At 43.7% G+C, this 21,814-nt stretch overlaps 3 protein-coding genes across 4 annotated transcripts; 2 read left to right on the top strand and 1 right to left on the bottom strand.

Moving 5' to 3' along the window:
- Positions 1-1,067: 1,067 nt before the first annotated feature.
- On the top strand, positions 1,068-6,299 carry LOC127765825 (phosphoenolpyruvate carboxykinase (ATP)). The gene is made up of 13 exons (XM_052290784.1): positions 1,068-1,142; positions 1,300-1,567; positions 2,978-3,183; positions 3,286-3,439; positions 3,554-3,638; positions 3,730-3,830; positions 4,075-4,373; positions 4,622-4,795; positions 4,887-4,952; positions 5,051-5,229; positions 5,341-5,510; positions 5,595-5,763; positions 5,867-6,299. Exons 2-13 carry the CDS (start codon positions 1,323-1,325, stop codon positions 6,008-6,010), a joined length of 1,992 nt encoding a protein of 663 aa, XP_052146744.1. The 5' UTR covers positions 1,068-1,142; positions 1,300-1,322; the 3' UTR covers positions 6,011-6,299.
- A 562-nt stretch (positions 6,300-6,861) lies between these two features.
- LOC127765824 (uncharacterized) lies at positions 6,862-12,640 on the bottom strand. Of its 2 annotated transcripts, XR_008016172.1 has the most exons (6): positions 12,347-12,640; positions 9,703-11,234; positions 9,513-9,589; positions 9,045-9,156; positions 7,692-8,262; positions 6,862-6,990 (listed from the first exon to the last, which is right to left on the bottom strand). XR_008016172.1 is itself a non-coding variant. In XM_052290783.1 (5 exons), the coding sequence occupies exons 2-5, from the start codon at positions 11,093-11,095 to the stop codon at positions 7,748-7,750; spliced, it is 2,097 nt and encodes a 698-aa protein (XP_052146743.1). In that variant the 5' UTR covers positions 11,096-11,234; positions 12,347-12,640; the 3' UTR covers positions 7,533-7,747. The 2 variants fall into 2 exon arrangements, 1 of the variants encoding a protein (XP_052146743.1); XM_052290783.1 differs by lacking the exon at positions 6,862-6,990 and having other exon boundaries at positions 7,533-8,262.
- Positions 12,641-13,306: 666 nt separating this feature from the next.
- On the top strand, positions 13,307-17,638 carry LOC127768781 (protein CHAPERONE-LIKE PROTEIN OF POR1, chloroplastic). The gene is made up of 5 exons (XM_052294427.1): positions 13,307-13,459; positions 13,907-14,100; positions 14,197-14,297; positions 14,736-15,180; positions 17,052-17,638. The coding sequence occupies exons 2-5, from the start codon at positions 13,949-13,951 to the stop codon at positions 17,200-17,202; spliced, it is 849 nt and encodes a 282-aa protein (XP_052150387.1). The 5' UTR covers positions 13,307-13,459; positions 13,907-13,948; the 3' UTR covers positions 17,203-17,638.
- Positions 17,639-21,814: the final 4,176 nt, after the last annotated feature.

The following is a 21,814-nucleotide window of genomic DNA, read 5'->3' as shown; positions in this document are numbered from 1 at the left end:
CTTTTCTATCTGCTTCTACGTATCTCTACTAATACTGCAAAATCTATTAAAATCAGATAGTCGTCTACATCTTCTCGCACATCTTCATCCGCCACATGAAAAAACCATATTGCCTAAAAGACAAAATAAAAGAGTGTTTCTGCACGAGAATCAACCCATAAAAAAGTGGATAGATAAAATTCAACCCCATCAAACTAATTGTTAGTATTTCTTTTAGTCCTGTTGAAAAGCAGGAGCATAGTACCAGTTGGTGTAAAAGATAAGTTTTGTAAAAATTAATTAATATAAATATATAGATATACTCTTTTGAGAAGGAAACAACGGTGGTGACTACTGTGAATCACTGAATCTACTGAGCCAAATTTGCTAATTAGGAAAACAAGTTACCACGAATTTGTTTTTGTTGATTTCAAAGGAAAAAAATTATAAGTGTATATGTGGAACGTTTCGATGGATAACTACTGTAAACTATAATTTACTCTGAGCATCTATACAAAAGGAAAAGCGTGTGACAAATCCATCTCGTAGCTTAGCTAATCCAACCAATTTCCAGTTAACCGCCGTCTGAATTCATTTATCCAAGTCCCAACCCTGGTGCAACCGTGCAAAGTGTGCGTGCAGCGAATTTGGTGGTGATTCCTCTCGCTCCGAGCTTCCGACGTTAACCACAACCTCCCGTTGGACAGAAAGTCCGAAAAATATACGGTGCAAATCATATATATTAGAAACTCAAAAATTACCATTAAATTGAAAATTGAATGTATGAGAATCGTCCATGTCAACATAAGTCTCAATAAAATTTTTAGTCATAAGTAAACTTACGAGTAAAATTTTTACCCGTAATAACGTAGATGAATCTTAAACGTTTATTTTTCGATTTAACGGTAGATTTTAAGTTTTCACCGTATACATAGTTTTCACCGTATATTTTCCCATTTCTCAATCCTGATCGACGACGTCGGTATTTCGGCCTCGTAACTCAGGTTGGAACACCTACTCATGGTTAGAGCACCTAACCATGGTTAACTCGCTGCCCCTTTAAAAGCGCACCCGGACTCCGCCCAATACGCCCCACACCTCTCCACTCCTGTCCTGTCATCTTGTACACTACTCGCGTTGCTGATCTCCTCCTCGACTGCCTCGTACGTGTTCATCATCCCTTTTAATTTCTCCGTGGTTTTTGCACCGGCATTTGGATGCTGCAAGCATCAATGGCAGAACCGGGTCGTAAATCGTAACTAGCGCTGTTATGTTGGCGTTGCTAATTAACGTGACTGTTTACTTTTTTTTTTTTTGAAGGTTTCGCGCGACCGGAGACGGCCATGGCGAGCACGCCGAACGGGCTGGCGCGGATCGAGACGCACGGGGCGAAGACGAAGAAGCACGAGAACGGGATATGCCACGACGACAGCTCGGCGCCGGTGCGGGCGCAGACCATCGACGAGCTCCACTCGCTGCAGCGGAAGCGGTCGGCGCCCACCACGCCCATCAAGGACGGCGCCTCCTCGCCCTTCGCCGCCGCCCTCTCCGAGGAGGAGCGCCAGCGCCAGCAGCTCCAGTCCATCAGGTGACTCCTCGGCTCTCTCTCTCTCTCTCTTTTTCTTTTTGAGAACGCTCGTATAATAATAGGCTTTGCCTTTTGCTTCTTAACGAGCAATCTGAATTGGAAATGGCCACTGGCCAATGCATTTGTTAAGAAAACTAACAAGGGAATGACAAATGAAAATGGGAAATTTTAGCCCGGAGAAATGGAAATGGAAAATGAAGAGGAGGAATCGAACAATCCCCTTTTAGATAGGACGAAAGTAAAAAAAAAATAAAATGACGTTGTTGCTGGATAATTTTACTCCCACATGGAAGAGAACGAAAGGATGGACCATGGTAATGGTAGTTGTGCACCTCTTCTGCCACGTGGACATTGGAGGACGGGCGTGTCAACCATATCCAGCAACCTAAATTCGTAACAGACACGTAGAGTTCAGAGCGTAAATGAAACGAATAAAGATAAACCAAAATTAACTCACGGGGCCAAGCCAAGTAATGTGTTTCTAAAAAAAAAGAAGTAATGTTGGGACTATGATTACCGTGGGTTAATCGGCTAATACGCACAAAAAGTTGGACAAAAAAAAAGTAGGTCCGGATTACAATCCCAGGTCGTTTTCCAGCAGAAAGGACCATCATCACAAGATGTCCGCACCGTGCCATGCACGCCCGCTGCCCGCAGGCCGCAGCCTTTCACGTGACATCCCCCGTGCACCGCACCGCATCACAAAATTGCCCAGAACATCCACCCGCTTGCACGCACCGCACAAGTTCGCATTCCCCCTCGCATCGCACCGAATCCACGCAAACCCCCAAAAATCCCAATACGATTTCGCAGTCATGCTGGGGAGCGAGCGAAGAACCTTGGCGTGACAGAATTCGATTGGGCGGTAGAGACAACAGAGGCGTTGATTTTAGCTGTATTTTTGGGAGAGCAATACATGCTTCCGTCATGCACGCTGCCGTTTGTGTCGATCGGCAACGTCGACGATATCGCGATAGGGCTTGTTGGGGGATACGATACGACACGCACCAGCCGCCGATGCGGTGTCTCAGACGTAACGAACGCGGGCGCAATTTGGGGCGGCAACTTGCGCCGCGGGGATACCCGATAATCTCCTCATCAGCCTGACGCGGCGGCGTCGGTAGCTGTTGCCGTCGCGTTAACTTGCGCCTGAATTTCCCCCAAGAAATTAGAGGAAACCTCGTATCGTTCTACACAAGCCGCTCGACACAGTATTCTATTCGGACTAACTAGACACAATGAGTTCATTGAGACATGGTCTTACTTTTATTTAGGAGTAAGTTTAGCAGTGGTAGCAAGCAACTGAGCAAGTGCTGATTTTCTTTGGATGTTCTTATTATTATTATTTTGACCTGATAAAGTGGTAATTAACTGATGGAACGATCCCTGTCACGATGACGTCTGATGCAGCGCGTCGTTGGCGTCGCTGACGCGTGAGACCGGGCCGAAAGTCGTCAGGGGAGATCCGGCGAGGAAGGGCGAGGCCGCGGCGAAGGGCGCGCCGTCGCCGCACCCGCAGCCGGTGCACCACCACCACCCGCACGTCACCCCGACCATCGCCGTCAGCGACAGCTCCCTCAAGTTCACCCATGTGCTCTACAACCTCTCGCCTGCTGGTACGCGACGCGACGCCAGAACGGCTGTAATTTTTGTTCAGGGATTATAACTCGTGACATGTGTGTAAGTGACGTGTTTTCTGGTGGGATGTGGGCGAGCAGAGCTGTACGAGCAGGCGATCAAGTACGAGAAGGGGTCGTTCATCACGTCCACCGGCGCGCTGGCGACGCTGTCCGGCGCCAAGACCGGCCGGTCGCCGAGGGACAAGCGCATCGTCAAGGATGAGGCCTCCGCGCAGGAGCTTTGGTGGGGCAAGTGAGTTCACCGCCTACTCTACTTGTGCATGTCAAAGCTCTGTTTCTGCAGTCTCTGCTTGCTGATTTGCAGCTGACTGATCACTCTGTTTTGCCTGTGTCTCTCCTACTGCAGGGGTTCGCCCAACATCGAGATGGACGAGCACACTTTCCTCACCAACAGGGAGAGGGCCGTCGACTACCTCAACTCCCTTGACAAGGTGATATACGACTCTCAAGTTCAGTGACCGTGTCAGTAATTTTTACATCAGCAGTTGATAACAAACTATATTTTGTTCTGTATTTCTGTAGGTGTTTGTGAACGACCAGTTCCTGAACTGGGACACGGAGAACCGGATCAAAGTCCGTATCATCTCGGCCAGGGCGTACCACTCGCTCTTCATGCACAACATGTAAGTGAAGCCGTCACTTTGCACTATCTTTAGGTCGCTCGTTCGTGTCGCCACCAGATAAGTTCACCTTGACGTATACTGCTCCATGATTATGAGATATATGTGACTATATGTTGTGTGTGTGTGCTGGAATCCTATTGCATGCCTACCAAGACATGGGGGATCATCTCACATCAGCGGCGTACTAAGTAGTAGAATTGCAGTAGTAACCGGAATGGATATGTGGGGGAAATGGGCTTGGCAGGTGCATCCGGCCGACGGAGGAGGAGCTGGAGGAGTTCGGCACGCCGGACTTCACCATATACAACGCCGGGCAGTTCCCCTGCAACCGGTACACGCACTACATGACGTCGTCGACGAGCGTAGACATCAACCTCGCTAGGAGGGAGATGGTGATCCTCGGCACGCAGTACGCCGGGGAGATGAAGAAGGGGCTCTTCGGGGTGATGCACTACCTCATGCCCAGGAGGGGCATCCTCTCCCTGCACTCCGGCTGCAACATGGGCAAGCAGGGCGACGTCGCCCTCTTCTTTGGACTGTCAGGTAATAAGATGGCTCTCCACGGTGGATGAAATGAAAAAACACCCGTGGTGCCGTCACCTGCCCAGTCTCATCTGACGCGTTCCCCTTGATCACCATATATATAATAACTGAATACATCATATCTGTTTGAGATCTTTGTTGCTGTGTGCATGATGCCTGTTTCACTGAAGAATTTATGTTGTTAGTGCCCTTGTTGTTTACTGTCATCTTTTTGGCTGATTTTGTGTGTGTGTTATTTTAATCGGCAGGTACTGGAAAGACTACTCTGTCAACTGACCACAACAGGCTGCTGATCGGCGACGATGAGCACTGCTGGAGTGACACTGGCGTGTCCAACATCGAGGGTGGTTGCTATGCCAAGTGCATAGACTTGTCACAGGAGAAAGAACCTGATATTTGTAATGCCATCAAGTTTGGGACCGGTAGTTGCCTGAACCTTCAGTTTAATTTAGTCGATCATTCTAGTTTCTCCCGCTTGCCATTTCATTGATCGAAATTGTTTGGCGTCTGCAGTGTTGGAGAATGTCGTCTTTGATGAGCACACCCGTGAAGTTGATTACACCGACAAATCTGTCACCGGTAAGTTATCTCCAAAGCGCAATCCGGTTTCAGTCAGTCACAAAAGTTACAGCAAAAAACAAAAAATGGAAATCTCACAACTCTGAACTTTTCTGCAGAGAACACGCGCGCTGCTTACCCTATCGAGTACATCCCCAACGCCAAGATACCGTGCGTCGGGCCACACCCGAAGAACGTCATTCTCCTGGCATGCGACGCTTTCGGCGTCCTCCCTCCTGTCAGCAAGCTGAACCTTCCACAGACCATGTACCACTTCATCAGTGGCTACACTGCTCTGGTAAACAATTTTTGTTCAGAAGCAGAGTCACCTGCCTTACCTTCCTATCACCTTGATGATCAACAAAGGAATTTAGCCTGAATCTTCGTTATTGCATTGCCATTTCAACAGGTTGCCGGCACGGAGGATGGCATCAAGGAGCCGCAGGCTACGTTCTCTGCTTGCTTCGGTGCAGCGTTCATCATGCTCCACCCGACCAAGTACGCCGCCATGCTCGCCGAGAAGATGCAGAAGTATGGCGCCACCGGGTGGCTCGTCAACACCGGTTGGTCCGGTGGAAGGTATCTGCTACTGTCCACTGTAACAGCGTCCACACCATTGCACATTTACCTGTGGCATGAACTAACTCTGAATTCACTGTTCAGGTACGGAGTTGGCAAGCGGATCAGGCTGCCGTATACCAGGAAGATCATCGACGCCATCCACTCCGGTGAGCTCCTCACCGCCAACTACAAGAAGACGGAGGTGTTTGGCCTGGAGATCCCCACTGAAATCGACGGCGTCCCGTCTGAAATCCTCGACCCGATCAACACCGTAAGCTCCGTAGCATCACGCATCAGTTCATGCCATTTCTGCTATACATGTAAAAAATGCAGAGTCTGAGTTGTTCTTCGTCGGAAATGTGGCCTCTGTGCAGTGGACGGACAAGGGCGCGTACAAGGAGACGCTCCTGAAGCTGGCTGGCCTGTTCAAGAAGAACTTCGAGGTGTTCGCCAACTACAAGATCGGGGGAGACAGCAGCCTGACAGACAAGATCCTCGCTGCTGGACCAAACTTTTGAGTTACTGAAGAATAAAAAATATGCAGATAAAGAACGCGATGAAGCTAGTCAGTTGGTTACAATAAAGAAGTGGGTCTATGCGTGTTTGCCAATGATGATGACGAAAATGTTGGATCGATGTGCAGCTACCGGTAGAGTTTAGCTAGCTTCCTATAAGTTTCATGCGCGTCTGTTAGGTTCTGTCAGTTTGTCTAGCTTGATGGTGTGTATGCAGTATGCTCCATTCCCCCTTCCCCTGTACACATCTCTATTTTCTGAATTGGAATTTGAAAGCATCTTGATTTGATCATATGTCCAGTGCTTGCTCCTCTGTTACTATACCATCAGACACCTCCATTCTGCCCTGCTTGTTCCATTTTGATGAATGGATTAATGAGTATGCTTCTTGAACTGTTATACAGTATGATTTTTTATAGGAAAAAAAACTAATTACATATGAATTTCTTACAATACTGTTCTATATTCATTTTCTAACTTGATAATAATTATTCATTTGTTTGTACCTTCAAAAAAATTATTCTCACACATTCAACACAAAAGGAATACACATATTTTTTTACGATAATACAAGTACAACTTACGATAAGGAGGTTCGTTCCCTTCGTCAAACTGAGAAGATCAGAACTGCACGGCATACAAATATCCCAGAGAAATTGATCGTGTCAGCATTAAGGGAATCACTTAAAAAGATTTCCAAGAAATGTTGTTAGTCAGAACTATGACTTTTGAACCTCTCTCCCGAGAAAAAGTAAACGAGAATCTTGTTCACCCACCGTACACTGGTACAGCACTGCTGCTCTGGTACGACAGCCGTTTGACATAGGGGAGATTTCCTTTTCATGGCGACGCCATGGATTAGTGCAATATTTGCTCTGCCAATTCGTTGTCGAAAGGTCAGCGATAATGTTGATTAAACGAGTGATAACCTTTTCAACATAGTGCCGGATCGTGCACGAGTGGCAAACTACCATGGCTTCTTCCTGACATTTTCTCTTTGATTAGGATTATTCAGGCATAACCGCATAAAAGAGTAATGAAGAAGGGGGCTGTTTTTCAAAGAAATGAACGACACCAGGTAAACGTTGTGGTGCTCGACATCATCCCGCACGCTTTATATTGCAGTATCAAAATTGAGTTTCAGCTTCAAGAAACTAAACTAGCTTGAGAAAAAAATAGAGAAAATTTATTTGAGAAAATTCTAGCTTTCAAGAATGGAGATGTTAGCATGGAAGGAACCATTTGCAACCATATCTATTGTCTATATTTCAGCTTGCAGGAGTTTTGGTGAGACCATTCAAATGAAAGCAAAAGTGATATTAGGAATTGTCAAAAAAAACATGCGATTTTTCCCTAATTATTGCACACGAATTGGACCTTCGTCTGTGAAATTCTTAAACCGTGAAATGTGGTCATATAACATGGCTAAATGTTTTCTCCAGACATATGGACCCAATTTCAATATAAGATACTGTGACATTAGTTTTCTTTCTATAAAAGTGCATGTATACATTATCCACAAATATTGTAACAGCAAGGCGACCCTCTTTACAAGTCCTTTATTGAAGTAAATTATTTGAGTTATCACAATTAGAATCTATAATTCAAGTGAGACAAGCTGTTAGAATCCTAAATCCAATCTTATGTAAATGCTCAAAATTTACAGTATATATATAATCACTACCTTGTGGGGCTTTGATTTCAGAAAGCTTCAATACTTCAGTTCTCACTTCTCAGTTGTCAGCAATGAGTAGGACCGTTGTTTTCATTTTCTGGCTGCGCAGAACAATTCTCAGCTTCAGTTTCCAACTCTGATGGTGGATCAGCCTCCAACTTCATTTCCTCAGAGCTCTGATCATGGCAGTTGTGTTCAACACTCGCCATCAGTGGCTCACTGTGGTCATTTTCCTCATCATCTTCACTAGAAGATGACATAGAGGCGACCTCAGGAATTAGAGGTGTCAAGCTGCTTGAAGGCAATTTTGCTATTGTGGCTCCTCCAGATCTGATCTTGGACTCAATAGCCTTGATCAGCGAGGCAGCCTCCTCAGGAGGCACGACACGAGCACCACAAGCAAGAGCAGTAGCATGCACCAGCGAGTTTGGACCTTTTCCTCGTTTGTACAGTTTAGGTAGAAAACCAGGTAGTGGCCCTGAATTAGGAAAACTTCCGTGTGGTTGTTGGATGGGTTCTGCAGGACGGTATGAAATTGGAACTGCTTCAATAGGAGCGGCCAACAACCTGTATCGGCCATCTGCATTCCAGGAAAATGGGAAGATGTCAGGAGAGCATTCTAACGGCAGGTAGCAATCAATCAAGATCCACTGGTAGATAGTTATCAAGTAGGGAAATCGACTAAATGATGAAAAGCTTTATGATGACGAGTAAGCACTCATGTGATCGCTGAGGCATTGAAAACAAATAATACTAGTAAATGTTTTAACAAGTACAGTGCAAATGCTTTATGATAGTAAATACTCACAGTGATTCACTAGAAATGATATAACCTCTTTTTGAAAGCTACCAGCAATGGTATGAATTATAACCATATTTGCACAACTATACAAGCTTTATTAAGTATCCTAAATGACTTATGTTCTTGGATTGCAAAAAAGAAAAAAAGTAACCCAGATAAACACAATGCTCCAAGCCACCTATCATTCCAAAGAAACAAAGAAATGCCAAACTGAAGAGTTTCAAGATCTATCGAACTAAATTGTCAGGCAAACTACTATAGTAGGCAAAACAATTGGTAAATTTTTGCAGATGAGGACAACAGACCACACACGAATATTCTTGTTCCTTCAAAAGAAAATGGTGTCAAGAGGCATTACTAAACATATAATTATTGGGTCATTTCTAAAATTTTAGTGTTGTAAGCTTACTATCTTATCTTGCCACATATGATGAAGAAAACAATTGACAGGCATAAATATCTAATAGATTTCTAAACTGATGCATCTGTAATTTCTATCTAGAATTTTAAATATTACTTTTACACTTATTTCCTGTAAACAGCAGAAGGAAATGGATTACCTGCAGAATCTCCAGTTGGATTCTTCATTATAGGCATGTACAGCGTGAGAGGTATCGCAGGAATAGCAACCGTAGTTTCTTTAGAAAGTACATGAAACCTTTCATCCTTTCCCTGTAAGGCTTGATTACAAGTGGAATCCGCGGTCAGAACTACACATAAGATCTTTCTAGTCCAATACAGAATACACAAATCGTCTAGGTATATTAGGGCCTGTTTGGTACAGCTCCAACTCCTAAATTTAACTCCAGGAGTTGAGTCTGGAGTGGAGTTGTGGAGCTGCCTAAACTCAGCTCCACAACTCTAGTTCATTTTGTGAGAGAGCTCCACCCAACTCCACTCCCAGTTTTGGTGGAGCCGAAACTGTTTGGCTGAGCTCCAGCTCCAGAAGGGGTGAAGCTGGAGCTGGAGCTGTGCCAAACAGGCCCTTAGTAACAGTATGACATATAAGCAAGCAGGTAATTTGTAACCTGGGATTTCTGCGAAGAGTCTTCCTTTCTGTTCGCAGCCAAACAAGAACTTTCTGATACATGCTTGACTTCCCCCGCTGTTGATACAAAAGCAACAGTTACAAATAAAACAATTATCCCAACATCATTCGGTGTGGAGAAAGCACTAACAAAGCAATGGATTAGCTTATCATTATCATAACATAGTTACCATTTATAGTTAAATCACATGAGAGTGGAATATTGTCAGCACAATTCGAGCTTGAATGAGTCAAAAGGTTGGTTGGTATTAGCACAAGACTGGGACTGGGCTCTTGCAAAAACTTGAGCTGTGGTGTCATTGTTTTCTGTTTGTCATCATTTGAACATTGCGAAGCACTCATAGTTTCCATTTGCATAACTTCATGTTTACTCTGTGACATTGTCGGGTGACTCCTTTTGACTTCAGAAACCTTCTCTGCAGCCTCTTTCAAGGCATTCATTGCCACATGGTAAATTTCTTCTGTAACTGACCCTTCTTTTGCAAATTTTATGGCTTCCTGACATAGATGGTTGTAAAGGACAGTTAGTGAATCTGTAGAATTACATTGAATTCCTGTGCTACATCCTTCAGCCTTTACTTCATTAGGATCATTACTCGTTGCAGCAAAATCAATAACTTCTCTAGAAGCATCATTTGATGTAATAGGGACTGCTCTAGAAGATAACAAAGAATGGTTATGCTCCTTCTCAAATTTAGAAACCATCCATTTTCCAGAGTTCATCCTTTTCACTACAATCATAGCTTTGCATCCAACTCTTGTTATCATTCTAGGGCGCTTCGTTGTTTTGCCTCCATCTGTAATATCTTTTCTGGCTCGAACCTCACGGAAGCCTTCCTTGGAACACACGATCTGGCGTGAAATGATTGAATTATCACGTCTTGAACGGCAGTACCTGCTAATACGTGCACGGAAACCATTAACCCTCGCATAGTTAATATAGAACAATTTAGCAGCTTCTTCAGATTCAAATTCCATACCCTCGACTGGCTCATCAATAGGGTCCACCTCAATAGAATGTGGATTTTCCATTAGATCACAATCATGATGTTCTCCAGCATGAGGTTTTCTTGGTGGAACCGGTCCATGATTATGGATTTTTATGAATTTGGTAACAACCCATTTGTCAGGCCCAAACTTTTTAATCATTAACATGGCCTTGCAACCAACTCTAGTTCCTACCCTTGCTTGCTGTTTCTGGTCCACATGGAGGTTTTCACAATCACGAGTTTCATGAAACCCCTCTTTTGAGCAGACAATACGACGAGAAATTATTGAATTATCACGTCTAGAACGAGTGTACCTGCTGATTCGAATTCTAAAACCTGCATATCTTGCATATTTGCTGTAGAAATCCCTCGCAGCATCTTCAGACTCAAATTCCATTCCTTCATAAGGCGTTAATTCAGTATCAGCTTCATGTCCAATTAGCTTTTGAGCTTCAGGATCATGCATGGCTGAAGTCTCCATGTCAGTAATGACTCTGGGAAGTTCTATTGAAGAATCCCTTGGCTCATTGTCTTGATTTGGTTCACCAACTGAACTGGTTACCACACCTTCCATGACTCCTATCCACGTTACAGCACAAATGCAACAACACCCAAGAGAATCAATTACCCATCAAGTCACTAAGCTCAAAGTTAGCAAAGACTTCAGAAACCATCCTGATTGCAGACTGGTTCCTGTGAAGAACTTAGGAGAACTGGTCCAAAATCCGAAGGTAATGATTAGATATTGCCATATTGGGGGAAAAATCATCATATCTTGTAAAGGAAAACTGTAATGACTCGACAGTTATAAGCCCAAAACCTTAGCTTAGCAAAAACATATGAAATTACCGAGAAAAAGTACTCAGTTACTCAGGCAGTAAGTAAATATGGGCATATGGATACCGAAAAGGTATCTGGAACAACTATTTGGATAATGCAAAAACAAAAAACAGATCGTATTTACCTGAATTATTTATTGATTTTCCATAAAGTACATAATTTAAGGATCTTAACAAAGTTAGATTGGGAAGTTAAAGGTATATGGTGACTAAAAACTTTAATATCAGACTGGAACTGCTATTTATGAGCATCAAGAGAAGTACTCTGTGGTGTGAATATTCTTAAACATCTTGAAGATGAAGTTCATAAAAGATATTTAAATGATAATCAAGTGCAATATGCGAACGATTAGTCGGATGATTAAACAAAAAGTGGCTGATTAATCCCTAAAAATGGAGATGAACGGTGCACTGGTCGGAGGTTAAAGCACCTAGTTGTGAGCTCTAGGAGATAAAACAAGAAATTGTCTAAAAAATCCCTTAAGTTTAATGGCTTTAGTATAAGGTAAGATAAGTGTGAAGGGCGTTTTTTTAGCGTGTCCAGGAAACTATAGGGGCTAAAGTGCAGAGCAAACATCCTAGTCATATTGAAAGTGCACCTTTGTTGTTCCTTTTCTAAAACTTACTATTGTTGAATGTGCACTAGTCCCATCAATGAAATTAACAAGATCTTAGAAAGAAATTTTCCAACAATAAACCTTATTCCGCTGCAAGCCTAGAAATAACACATATAATCCCCAGGGATCCACTTCTCACACACATAAAACGGTCAAACACTCCAAAACTGTTCGAGCGCTTAGCCCTGTCCATGCACGATGACAAAAAAGAAACCTTCCATTTATAGCATGCAGAACACACTACTCCCACACGCATATTAAGCAAAGACAGAAATGAACTTTAGCCCAGGTCAACAATACTCCGAAAGGCAAGATGAAATGGTCAAGAAAAGAACTCTTTTGGAGGGAAGAACTTATTATCATGGGTACCTGGAAGAGTAGGATTCCAATACTCCCAATCCCCCAAACGGCCACAGAATAACGCCGAGGAGAGAGCCAGCCAAACAGTCAATAGCTCGAACAGTTGCACCGCAACCAACTACGCCACAGGTGCGTGGGAGCGGTCAAATCGCATACAAACTCAACGACCAGACCCACATCGACCGGCGCCAAGACGAAGACGAAGAAGAAGAACCGCCCCTGCAGCAATTCGTCGCCGGAGAATCGCCGCCGCGGCCGTTCATCGTGAGAGGGATTACCGGGTGGGATTAGTGGGGGGGGGGGGGGGGGAGAGGACTGCAATTGGGAGAAGAGAGAGAAGCAATTAAAGAAAGGAGACGCGACGCGAGTGGGGGAGGAGGAGAGGAGACGACGAGGCGGATGAGGCCGGATCTCCGAGGCGGAGCCCAGCGGACGGCGGAGGATCGCCCGCGCGGGGTGAAGCGGACGGCGGAGGATCGCGTGCGTGCGTGTATCCACCCCCACTGTCCAAGTGGATAAACTTAGGCTCTGTTCGTTCCAGGGTGGTAGGGGAGATTGAGTCTCGTTTTCCGTGCGCACGCTTTTCAAACTACTAAACGGTGCGTTTTTTTAAAATAAATTATATAGGAAAGTTGCTTTAAAAAATCATATTAATCTATTTTTGAAATTTAAAATAGATTAATACTTAATTAATCATGAGCTAATGACTCACCTCGTTCTGTGTATCTTCTCAATCTACTCAATCCCCTTCTCCTCATACACACCCACCTAAAGTACACTTGGAGTAATGCTGACGTGGGAGAGCAGGGCCCACCTGCAGGAGAAGGGGGACGACCTTGACCGTGGCCATTGCATTTGCATTCCGTTCCCAGGTGGGGCCCACTCCTTTTTTGGGGATCGCGGTTGGGCTGGGCCCAATTAGGCCCTGAGAGTATAGGCCCATCTAGGACGAGGAGGAAATCGGAAGAAAATTACGGAAGTACCACCACCACCCTGCGCAGCGTTCTCCTGTACCCTCACCGACGCGACACCACCCCGCCCCCCCTTATCCACGGAGGCGGCCTCCTCCTCCGCCCAGCGCCGCCGCTCTTGGTCCGCCGGACGCGCGGGTCACCTCCCACGGTAAGGCTCCTCGTCTTCGCCTTCTTGACCCCGCTCGATTCCGGTGCGGCGCCGGTGCACCGATGGTTAGGTTAGGACAGGTTAGGTTAGACGCCGGGATGGATGCTGATGCAGGTGCAGGGTCCGTGGGTTGTAGGGTTGGTAATGGCATGTAGGGTTCCGGTGGCACTGTGTGGTGAATGGTGTGAATTTTTCAGGCTACACACCCCTTGATTTCTGAGGGTGACGGTCGGTTGGCTGCTAATCGCTCGATATGTTCCTCCTTGTCTGAATTAATTGCTTTCTTATCCAGGTTCCTAAGTTGTATATTGTGATGATTGTACTTTTTTTAATTAATGGGTGTGGGTAATCTGCTAGCGTTCGGTTGTGTATCTTTGTGCATGGCATTGGTTTTCCTTTGCTAAATTTGTTCTAGGTGATTGATGAATTTACTGTTGTTGTGCTTAGGAGGGGAAGGCCTCAATTTAGGCTGTTCAACTATTCCTTGAGATGTTGGCACATAGTCTAGCAATCAATCCTTCAAGGGCTGCTCGATGTCCGGTTACTTCGAGGGCGTCGAGTGCACCCTTGGGACTTGTCTCTTCGTTGGCCTTCAGCAGGGGACGTAAGGAAAGTGTTAAACTTTTCATCAATGTGGATAGGTATTGTATCTTGTGCTTCTTCTGGCCTCATCAACTCTCTGCCAAAGATTTCTTTAGTTTATGCAGTGGGAAATCTTATTGCGATCCTTCATGCAGATACACAAAGTATAGTACTCCTTTCTGTTATGCACCGCGAAACACCAGAATCACACCGCTTGCTACTGCATCATTTGGTGGCACAGCTGACTCGTCAACTCGTAAGTATTTAACTTCCTAGGGCTATGTAAGAAAAAAATGTAACATAGTAAGTACATATATGTACTTTTACCAACCTAATTTGTCATGTTGAATTATAGTAACGAGCAGTATGGTTTACTAGGAACCACTTGGTATACCTCTGTAACAAATTGTGTAGTTTGCTGTAAGGCATGCTTGATATTAAATTGTAAAAGTATAAATACCTAACTATACCATGGCCAAAGCATTGGACATTATATCAAAATCACGCCATTTAGTCTCACAATCTGTTCCTCTAATGTTTTATTTGAGATCACATATACTTTTTCTCACAATCTGTTCCTCTCATGTTTTTATTTGAGATCACATATACTTTTTCTTGTCCTGTCGGTTTTGTTGTTTGGATTAGTTCTTTTTTGTAATTATCACCTCACTTTTTAACCGCTTAATTTCTTCAGCCATCTTTCCTAGAATCCATGTGAAGGATCCCTATCAGCGACTTGGAATCAGCAGGGAAGCATCTGAAGAAGAAATTCGAGCTGCCAGGAATTTTCTGATAAACAAGTATGCAGGGCATAAGCCAAGTGTTGATGCAATTGAGTCTGCCCATGACAGAATCATCATGCAGAGTTTCTCTGATAGAAAAAAACCAAAAGTGGATCTCAAGAAAAAGTATAGGGAACTTACTCAGTCACGTCCAGTCAAGGCTATTCAGGGAAGATTTCAAACACCTTCTAGTAAAGTGATTTGGCAGACAGCAATAACTTTTGTATTGCTTGGAGTGCTTACCCTTGTTTTCCCTACTGAAGAAGGGCCAACTCTCCAGGTGGCCATCTCTTGTGCAGCAAATATCTATTTCATTTATCAGAGGCTGAAAAGTGGATGGCGAACATTCTTTTATGGGTATGTTTTCTTCCTCTTTGCAGTTTTTTTGTGTGTTTTAGCCTTTAGCTAATGGTATATCCGAGTAATCTATGGTTAGTTCCATACACTATAGTGTTTACACAGCACATGATCACTCCTCTGCTCAAAGCATAACTCTGCATAGTTTCCGAGGACAAATATGTAAAATGCACACAAGAACATGTTCTCACCTCATGAAAGCGAGGACATCTTATTTCTCTCTGTCTTCCACACCTGGCGTGTTGTAAACTTAGTGCTGCATCGTTCAAAATATTCTGGGAGCTTTTTTTATGTTGTGCAGATCATGCTGCACTGGGCAGTTCTAGAACTTCAAGCCCGTAATACAAGGACTGGATTGTAGTACTTGGCTTGGGATTCAATTTTGGATTGCTTTTTGAATCCTAAATATTTTCTACTTTTTTCACTTGACAATTTAATATCTGCCGGTCTGCACTCTATGGTAGCTTTTGATATTTAGGACTTAAAAGTAAAAGGGTTTGCCTCTGAAATACATAATAGAATGTATCATTCTTGTCATATTATGATATCTACTGTAATTAGGCCAGCTTTCTTATCAAAATAATGTTGGGAGCCTGTTTCCACTATTTGATGTATATAATAGAATATATCACTATCATTTTATATTGTCAACTGATAATGCAGCCAGTTTCCTTAATCCAGAATATTCTTCAAATTTTGTTTTTCATTGGATCCATGATCCGATTTACCCCACGAGTTATGAACTCATTCATCAGCCTTCACAATACAAAGTGTCTGTCTATTCAGTGCCAGGTGCTCATCAAATGTTTTGAGAACCTATCAAATAAATAATAGAGTGAAATACATGGCCGGTCTCTAAACTTGTGTGGTGGTGTCATTTAGGTCCGTGAACTTGAAAATTGCATGTTTAGGTCCGTGAATTTGGTTTAATGTACCACCCCGGTCCAAACATCCTTTGACTGCGTTTGACCGCCAACGTGGCATTGCCACGTAGGCAACACTTTTGCTCTCAGCCCCCTCCACATCACAAGATGTTGCATAAACGTGCCACCACTAACCCCACTGCACTGCGCTTCCTCCTGCCACTTATCGCACCGCCGAGGCCACCACAGCCGCTACCTCTCGGCCTCTTTCCGCTAACCTCACCGTTGAAACCCTAGCCGATTTAGGGATATTTTGGGGGATTTGGGTTGAAATGCTCTAGTCAAGGCAAGTTATGTGCGAAGGTATATGTGGAGGGGGCTGAGCACAAAAGTGTTGCCTACGTGGCATGCCACGTTGGCGGTCAAACGTGGTCAAATGACAATTGGATTAGGTGTGGTACATTAAACCAAGTTCACAGACCTAAACATGCAATTTTCAAGTTCACGGACCTAAGTGACACCACCCCACAAGTTTAAGGACCGGCCATGTATTTCACTCTATGCCTATTCATTCTTCTATCAATCTCATTGTTCTTATTATGTGCAAGTGCAACCTAGGCGCCACCTATTATGGCATGTCAATCTCATTGTTTTTTTAGAACTTTTCTTCAATGGGAATGGTGCAAAATGTGTGAATCTTGTTTATTCTACAAAAGTTCTATATTTTGAGGCAACTATCATGAATTCGTGATGGATCAGAGAGTAGTTGTTTTGTGATGGCATACTGCAGTTGTGTGTAATAGACATATGTCAATACTAGTAACACTTTAAACTTGCTTTCATAGGATTCATTTATTAAGGATTGGATGGTTTGAAGTTTATCATATAGGTGACTTTAATGTGTTGTCAACCTTTCATGTATAATTTGTGTAATAGGCAAAAGGATATGGTCTCTGGCTATGCATAGGTGTGGTCAATTCCTGATGCTAAGTTTGTCTGATTTTTCAGGTTCGGATCCTTCTTTGCTTCCTGGTTCCTTGCCACATTCTTGATGGTTTCTGTAATTCCGCCTATACTGCCTGGTCCAAGAAACTTGGAAGTGAGCACTGCATGTGTTACTTACGCACTCCTTTTTGTATCATCAGCCTTCCTGAAGTAGGAAATCTCCATGTTGTCATTTTCTTGTTAGCCACTAGTCTTTCAACAATCAAAATGATTCCCACTTATAATAGCTTGTACAATCCATCGGCATCTTCCTTTTTTCAGAGTTTTTTTCAGAAGTGGAAATGTAGTCCTTTGCTGGGTTGCTAATAGTTAATATAAGGTTGTAATGTGAGGTGTAGAACATTTTTTTGCCCTGGCCCTTGAGAGAGTTTGATACCTCCTCTAGATATTCTCAATGCTGTATTAAATACAGTTGGTTTTGAGATAGATAATATGAGATACTACCTCCGTTTCATGTTATAAGACTTTCTAGCATTACCCACATTCATATAGATGCTGTCTAGATTCATCGACATATATATGAATGTGGGCAATGCTAGAAAATCTTATATAATATGAAACAGAGGAAGTAACATTTATGTGGATTAAAATGTGAGACTAAGTTCAATCCAGTAATCGTCTTTTTGGATTTTATTTCAATCATTTTCCTGGAGTGCGGCTTCTCAACAGTAATGATTGAGCTTGCAAGACCGGAACTGAAGGAGTATCTTAGGTTGTTATGCCTGCTCTGATCAGATCTTGGCAGCTCTGAGTTGTTGTGCCTGCTTTGTCGTTTCGTCGTCAGCTGTTGCAGCTCCAGACTCCAGAGCTGTGAATCCGTGATCCAAAAGCCAGCAATGCATTGGCAGGAAGAATTCAGAGGAACAGTCATCACATTGATAGGTTAGTGACATTCCTGTTGGTGGGGGGGCCTTGCTAGTAGATTAGTAAATCACTTGATCCGATCTCCACATTGCTTCACAATTGCTAATAATCTAAAGGGTTCCTGTGTCGGGCAGGCTTGTTGCATGTGTAGTATGTCCTCATGTGATGAATGGTGATGATGTTGATGCGCTAGCCTTTTGTGGTGGATTTGGCAAGGCGTCAACTGACACGGAAGGATGGCCTCAAACCTTCACATATCTTTTGAGAGCACCCTAGAGGATAGAGTAGCTAATGCATAGTGGCTACGCTTATCAGTTATCAGCAACTTTTCTCACCTACCCACTAATTATGGTCAAACTAAGGTATCCAAAAGAAAAGAAGAGAAGAGGATTGGAAAGGATATTTGGTGTGGCAATGTAATTAATGGTGTTTAAATCTTGGTGGGTGTAACCTTAAGCGTGTGTTAAAACGGACACAAAAGTACGTGATACATATTTGGTTATATATCTATCCGTGGATAGATATAGAGACGGGATTTCTATTCACTATCTTAAAAAAAAGGGTGTATGAACAACTCTTTATGTAATTAGAAAAGTACAAAGAGTATGGACAACTCTCAACTCTCGTCTGCCTTGTTTTAAACCATTGGCTAATTTATTTTCCATGAAATTAGCAAAATTGTTGGTTCCTTTTTCCTTTCTGTTTTAGTCCTTTGTTCTGGGTTGACTCGCCGCTAGGTGGGTTGCCGCCATTGTCCTCTCAAATCTCCATCACTTCGTCGATGACAGATTAGCATCTTACACAAATCTTATCCTGCAACCGCGTGATATTATTATTGTTCACCTGTATCAGGTTGATTGATTCTCTGGTGATGCTTGATGTTATTATACTAGCTGTACATCTGAAGCGCGGTTGTGTGCACTCCATAACTGCAGGTAACTTGCATAATTGCGCAAGGGGAGCTAGTACGTGAACGTGCAAAACGCAGGACGTCAGATCTAATCCTTTTTTCTCCTTTATTTCTCTCCGTTTCTTTTGGCTTCAGATACCGTACTGATCCCTTCTGCTACATTACATGGTCATCAAAGCTGTCGCGTTCAATGATTTGGCCCCGTCCTTTGCTGCTATGACCATTCTCCTATCAGATGGATCTTGACAAGATAATGTTACGAAATCCAGCGATAATAGCCTTTGGCCCTTTCACCTTTCGGCATTCCATTTCCAGAACATGTTTCAGATTTTTAGTGCCAGTGCACCTTGGATCAGGCCCTGCCTGGCTGCCTGCCTCTCCCATTTTTTTGCCTTGTGTTGTACGGTAGATTTCATCGATTAATTCATCATTGTCCTTGTCGATCTCGCTGAGAAACTCTCTCGTGCCAGAAGCTGCGCTGGCGATCGTTTCACGTAGTCTGCTCCTGTCGCGCTGCCTCGAAGTTATTACTAGTAGTATCCTGAGACGTGCCGTGCCGTGCCGCTCTTCGACGACGCTGCCGTGTTGCACGGCAGCGGTGCTCCGTGCATCTTATCTGCTCCGTAGTATCCCTGTCAGCGTGTCACTCTCCCCCTCGCCGAGCTCATCTTTCTCCTTGCTTGCCGCGGCATCATCTACGCTGCAATCGCATCCGTGCAGAAAATGGAGGCTTCAAGCCGGTGAACTCTCCCAGTTCTTTGCTGACTCTTCCAAGCAAAACTCTCCTCATCAATGGCATCACTTGGCTCACCTTGTACGCCCCAAACCCCATACCAGATAGATTTAAAAAAAAAACATCTTAGAATATAGTGAAGATGAAGATGAAGGTAAGGTACGCAAAACGAAAAAGTTATTAACATGTGATCAATTTTTTTTAATTAATATAAATTTGAAAAAATAGGTTTATTTAATATTTTAATGCAACTTTTATATAAATTATTTTTTTAAGAAACACGTCGTTTTATAGTTTGAAAAGTATATATCTTAACGAGAGAGGAACACCACCGAGCAAAGAAAAGGAAAGTTAAGGTAACCAAGAATCAAAAAGAATAATCCGATGAGTTCCCATTACACTGGGAAGTCTTGGACACATCGATCGGCGAAAAATTCTCTCGTTTCGGCACACAAACGCAGCGTGCACATCGCCCACATCCACATCGGCGTGCCCGGCCCGGCCGGCTCTCCCGCACGCTGCTCCAAAAACCCCGACGCGAGATGACGACAAGGAATCGAGTGGAGAAGGAAGGCGCCGTTTGCCCGTTTTGTTACGTTCTCGCGCATTGGTGGCAGTGGCAGTGCCGGTGGTGCCGCACGCGCGCGCCGGTAGCACACCTACGCACGGAGAGCCCGGACGAATCCGCCGCAAAGGACGAGGAGAGTTACATCAGATTCGCACGTCGAGACGTAGAGCGATCTCGCGCCGATGTGCTGCTATTGCTACAAGGATGCCGCAACGAACCGCGGCAACAGTGACGCCGCACCTGCAGCCTCCCGACTGCGAGTTCAATTAAAGGCCTGGACGCTCTGATGATGATGATGATGATGAAGCCCTGGACGCTCTGCTTCACCCGTTTCACTTCTCATTTTCGCTCCCCTCTTATCCGGTTTTTTATGTATTGGAATGGTTGAGGTGGCGAATGGAGCAGCACAAGATTTTGTTTTTGGTAGTCAACAATTTTCAGAAAATATGGATTTGTTCTTTTGAATCCATGTGCCTCCTTTCTTGCACAGCATTCGGATGACACTTCTGGATTTTCCTTGTGTTAACAGATGACAGGACACTATGGTACATCTGTGTCAAAAAAAAGGGTTTAAAGATTGTCAAGGTGGAGTAGGTAATTTCGTTACTACTAAAAGTGAATCGAGAAATGGTCGCCTTCTACATTGACGTGCAAGATGTGTGGTTTGCCCACTGTAAGTAGCAAATCAGCACCAAATACGATTGACTTGAGCTGAGCCACACCTAAGCCGAGCACCTGCTCTGGAGAAGAACCAGATGTTCAATTCGATTCAGGAGCCTCTGTAGTGGGTTAGGTTCAGGATTCGGCATCGCCATTCTCGGTTTTGTGGTTACTATGTGTTCTAATTTCAGACGCTAGTCAATGTGATAGACGGCAATTAGACGCGCCACTGATCGATAAATGGTGAGGTTTGACTCTACAATATCAAGCTAGTGACTGCTTGCTTATCTTCAGTTAATTTGGCTTATCTTCAGTAAAAGTTTTTACTAGAAAACCGTTCTTCGTACGGGAATTTTACAGCGTTCCAAACATCCCAGCTTATGACAGTCCAAACAATAGGCTTCTGCACTACCATAGGTCTTTATATATGCTTGTGACTTGTGAAGAGTACTAATTGCATAGCCCGGGCAAATATGCTGTGAATGCAATCAGGTGGGTCACCCAACTAGGTTAACAATGGTGTGTGCCATGTCGATTTCACATTGAACTACATTATATTCGAGCATCCAGAGAAAGATTATGCAGTCAGTTTCTTCAGTAGCCAAAAAAGAAATATCTACCTCTTAGAAATCCAAGTACTTGAGTGTAGCAGTTGCCTCACGTGGTTCTCATGCCACAAAAACTTGGTTAGCTCTATTAGCTTTTTCTTCAAACAAAAAGGGCGCGTGTATCTTTGGTAGATTTTGTAGTGTTGAGCGTAATGCTTTGGTACAAATTCCATATGAAGAGCGGTTTGGTTTGATATCAAATTTAACCATGCTAAATTTTGGTTGGATACGGAGGCCGTTTAGTTTGTTACCCCTACCTTATTGAATCTTGATAAGATAAAATGGCAAACACGAAAGCTTGTAAGCTTTCGTAGTACAAGCCTTGTAAGCTTGTAACACGAAAAATGGCAAACAAACACAATATATAAAAGTCACTCTCTTGCATCAGCAGTAAAGCTTTGCATACAATTTTCCATGTCCTTT

This window comes from Oryza glaberrima, chromosome 3 (assembly GCF_000147395.1).
Source record: "Oryza glaberrima chromosome 3, OglaRS2, whole genome shotgun sequence".
NCBI classification, from domain to species: Eukaryota; Viridiplantae; Streptophyta; class Magnoliopsida; order Poales; family Poaceae; genus Oryza; species Oryza glaberrima.
This window is presented reverse-complemented; position numbering and strand designations above follow the sequence as displayed.

Excerpts from the sequence above, each read along its gene's own strand:
- LOC127765825 (XM_052290784.1), top strand. The coding sequence starts at position 1,323 with ATGGCGAGCACGCCGAACGGGCTGGCGCGGATCGAGACGCACGGGGCG. Across the intron at positions 4,374-4,621 it reads CCTCTTCTTTGGACTGTCAG|GTACTGGAAAGACTACTCTG; the intron begins GTAATAAGATGG and ends TTTAATCGGCAG. Across the intron at positions 4,953-5,050 it reads CACCGACAAATCTGTCACCG|AGAACACGCGCGCTGCTTAC; the intron begins GTAAGTTATCTC and ends ACTTTTCTGCAG.
- LOC127765824 (XM_052290783.1), bottom strand. The coding sequence starts at position 11,095 with ATGGAAGGTGTGGTAACCAGTTCAGTTGGTGAACCAAATCAAGACAAT. Across the intron at positions 9,157-9,512 it reads ACTCTTCGCAGAAATCCCAG|GGAAAGGATGAAAGGTTTCA; the intron begins GTTACAAATTAC and ends CAAGCCTTACAG. Across the intron at positions 8,263-9,044 it reads TCCAACTGGAGATTCTGCAG|ATGGCCGATACAGGTTGTTG; the intron begins GTAATCCATTTC and ends CCTGGAATGCAG.
- LOC127768781 (XM_052294427.1), top strand. The coding sequence starts at position 13,949 with ATGTTGGCACATAGTCTAGCAATCAATCCTTCAAGGGCTGCTCGATGT. Across the intron at positions 14,101-14,196 it reads CTTTTCATCAATGTGGATAG|ATACACAAAGTATAGTACTC; the intron begins GTATTGTATCTT and ends TCCTTCATGCAG. Across the intron at positions 14,298-14,735 it reads CACAGCTGACTCGTCAACTC|CCATCTTTCCTAGAATCCAT; the intron begins GTAAGTATTTAA and ends TAATTTCTTCAG.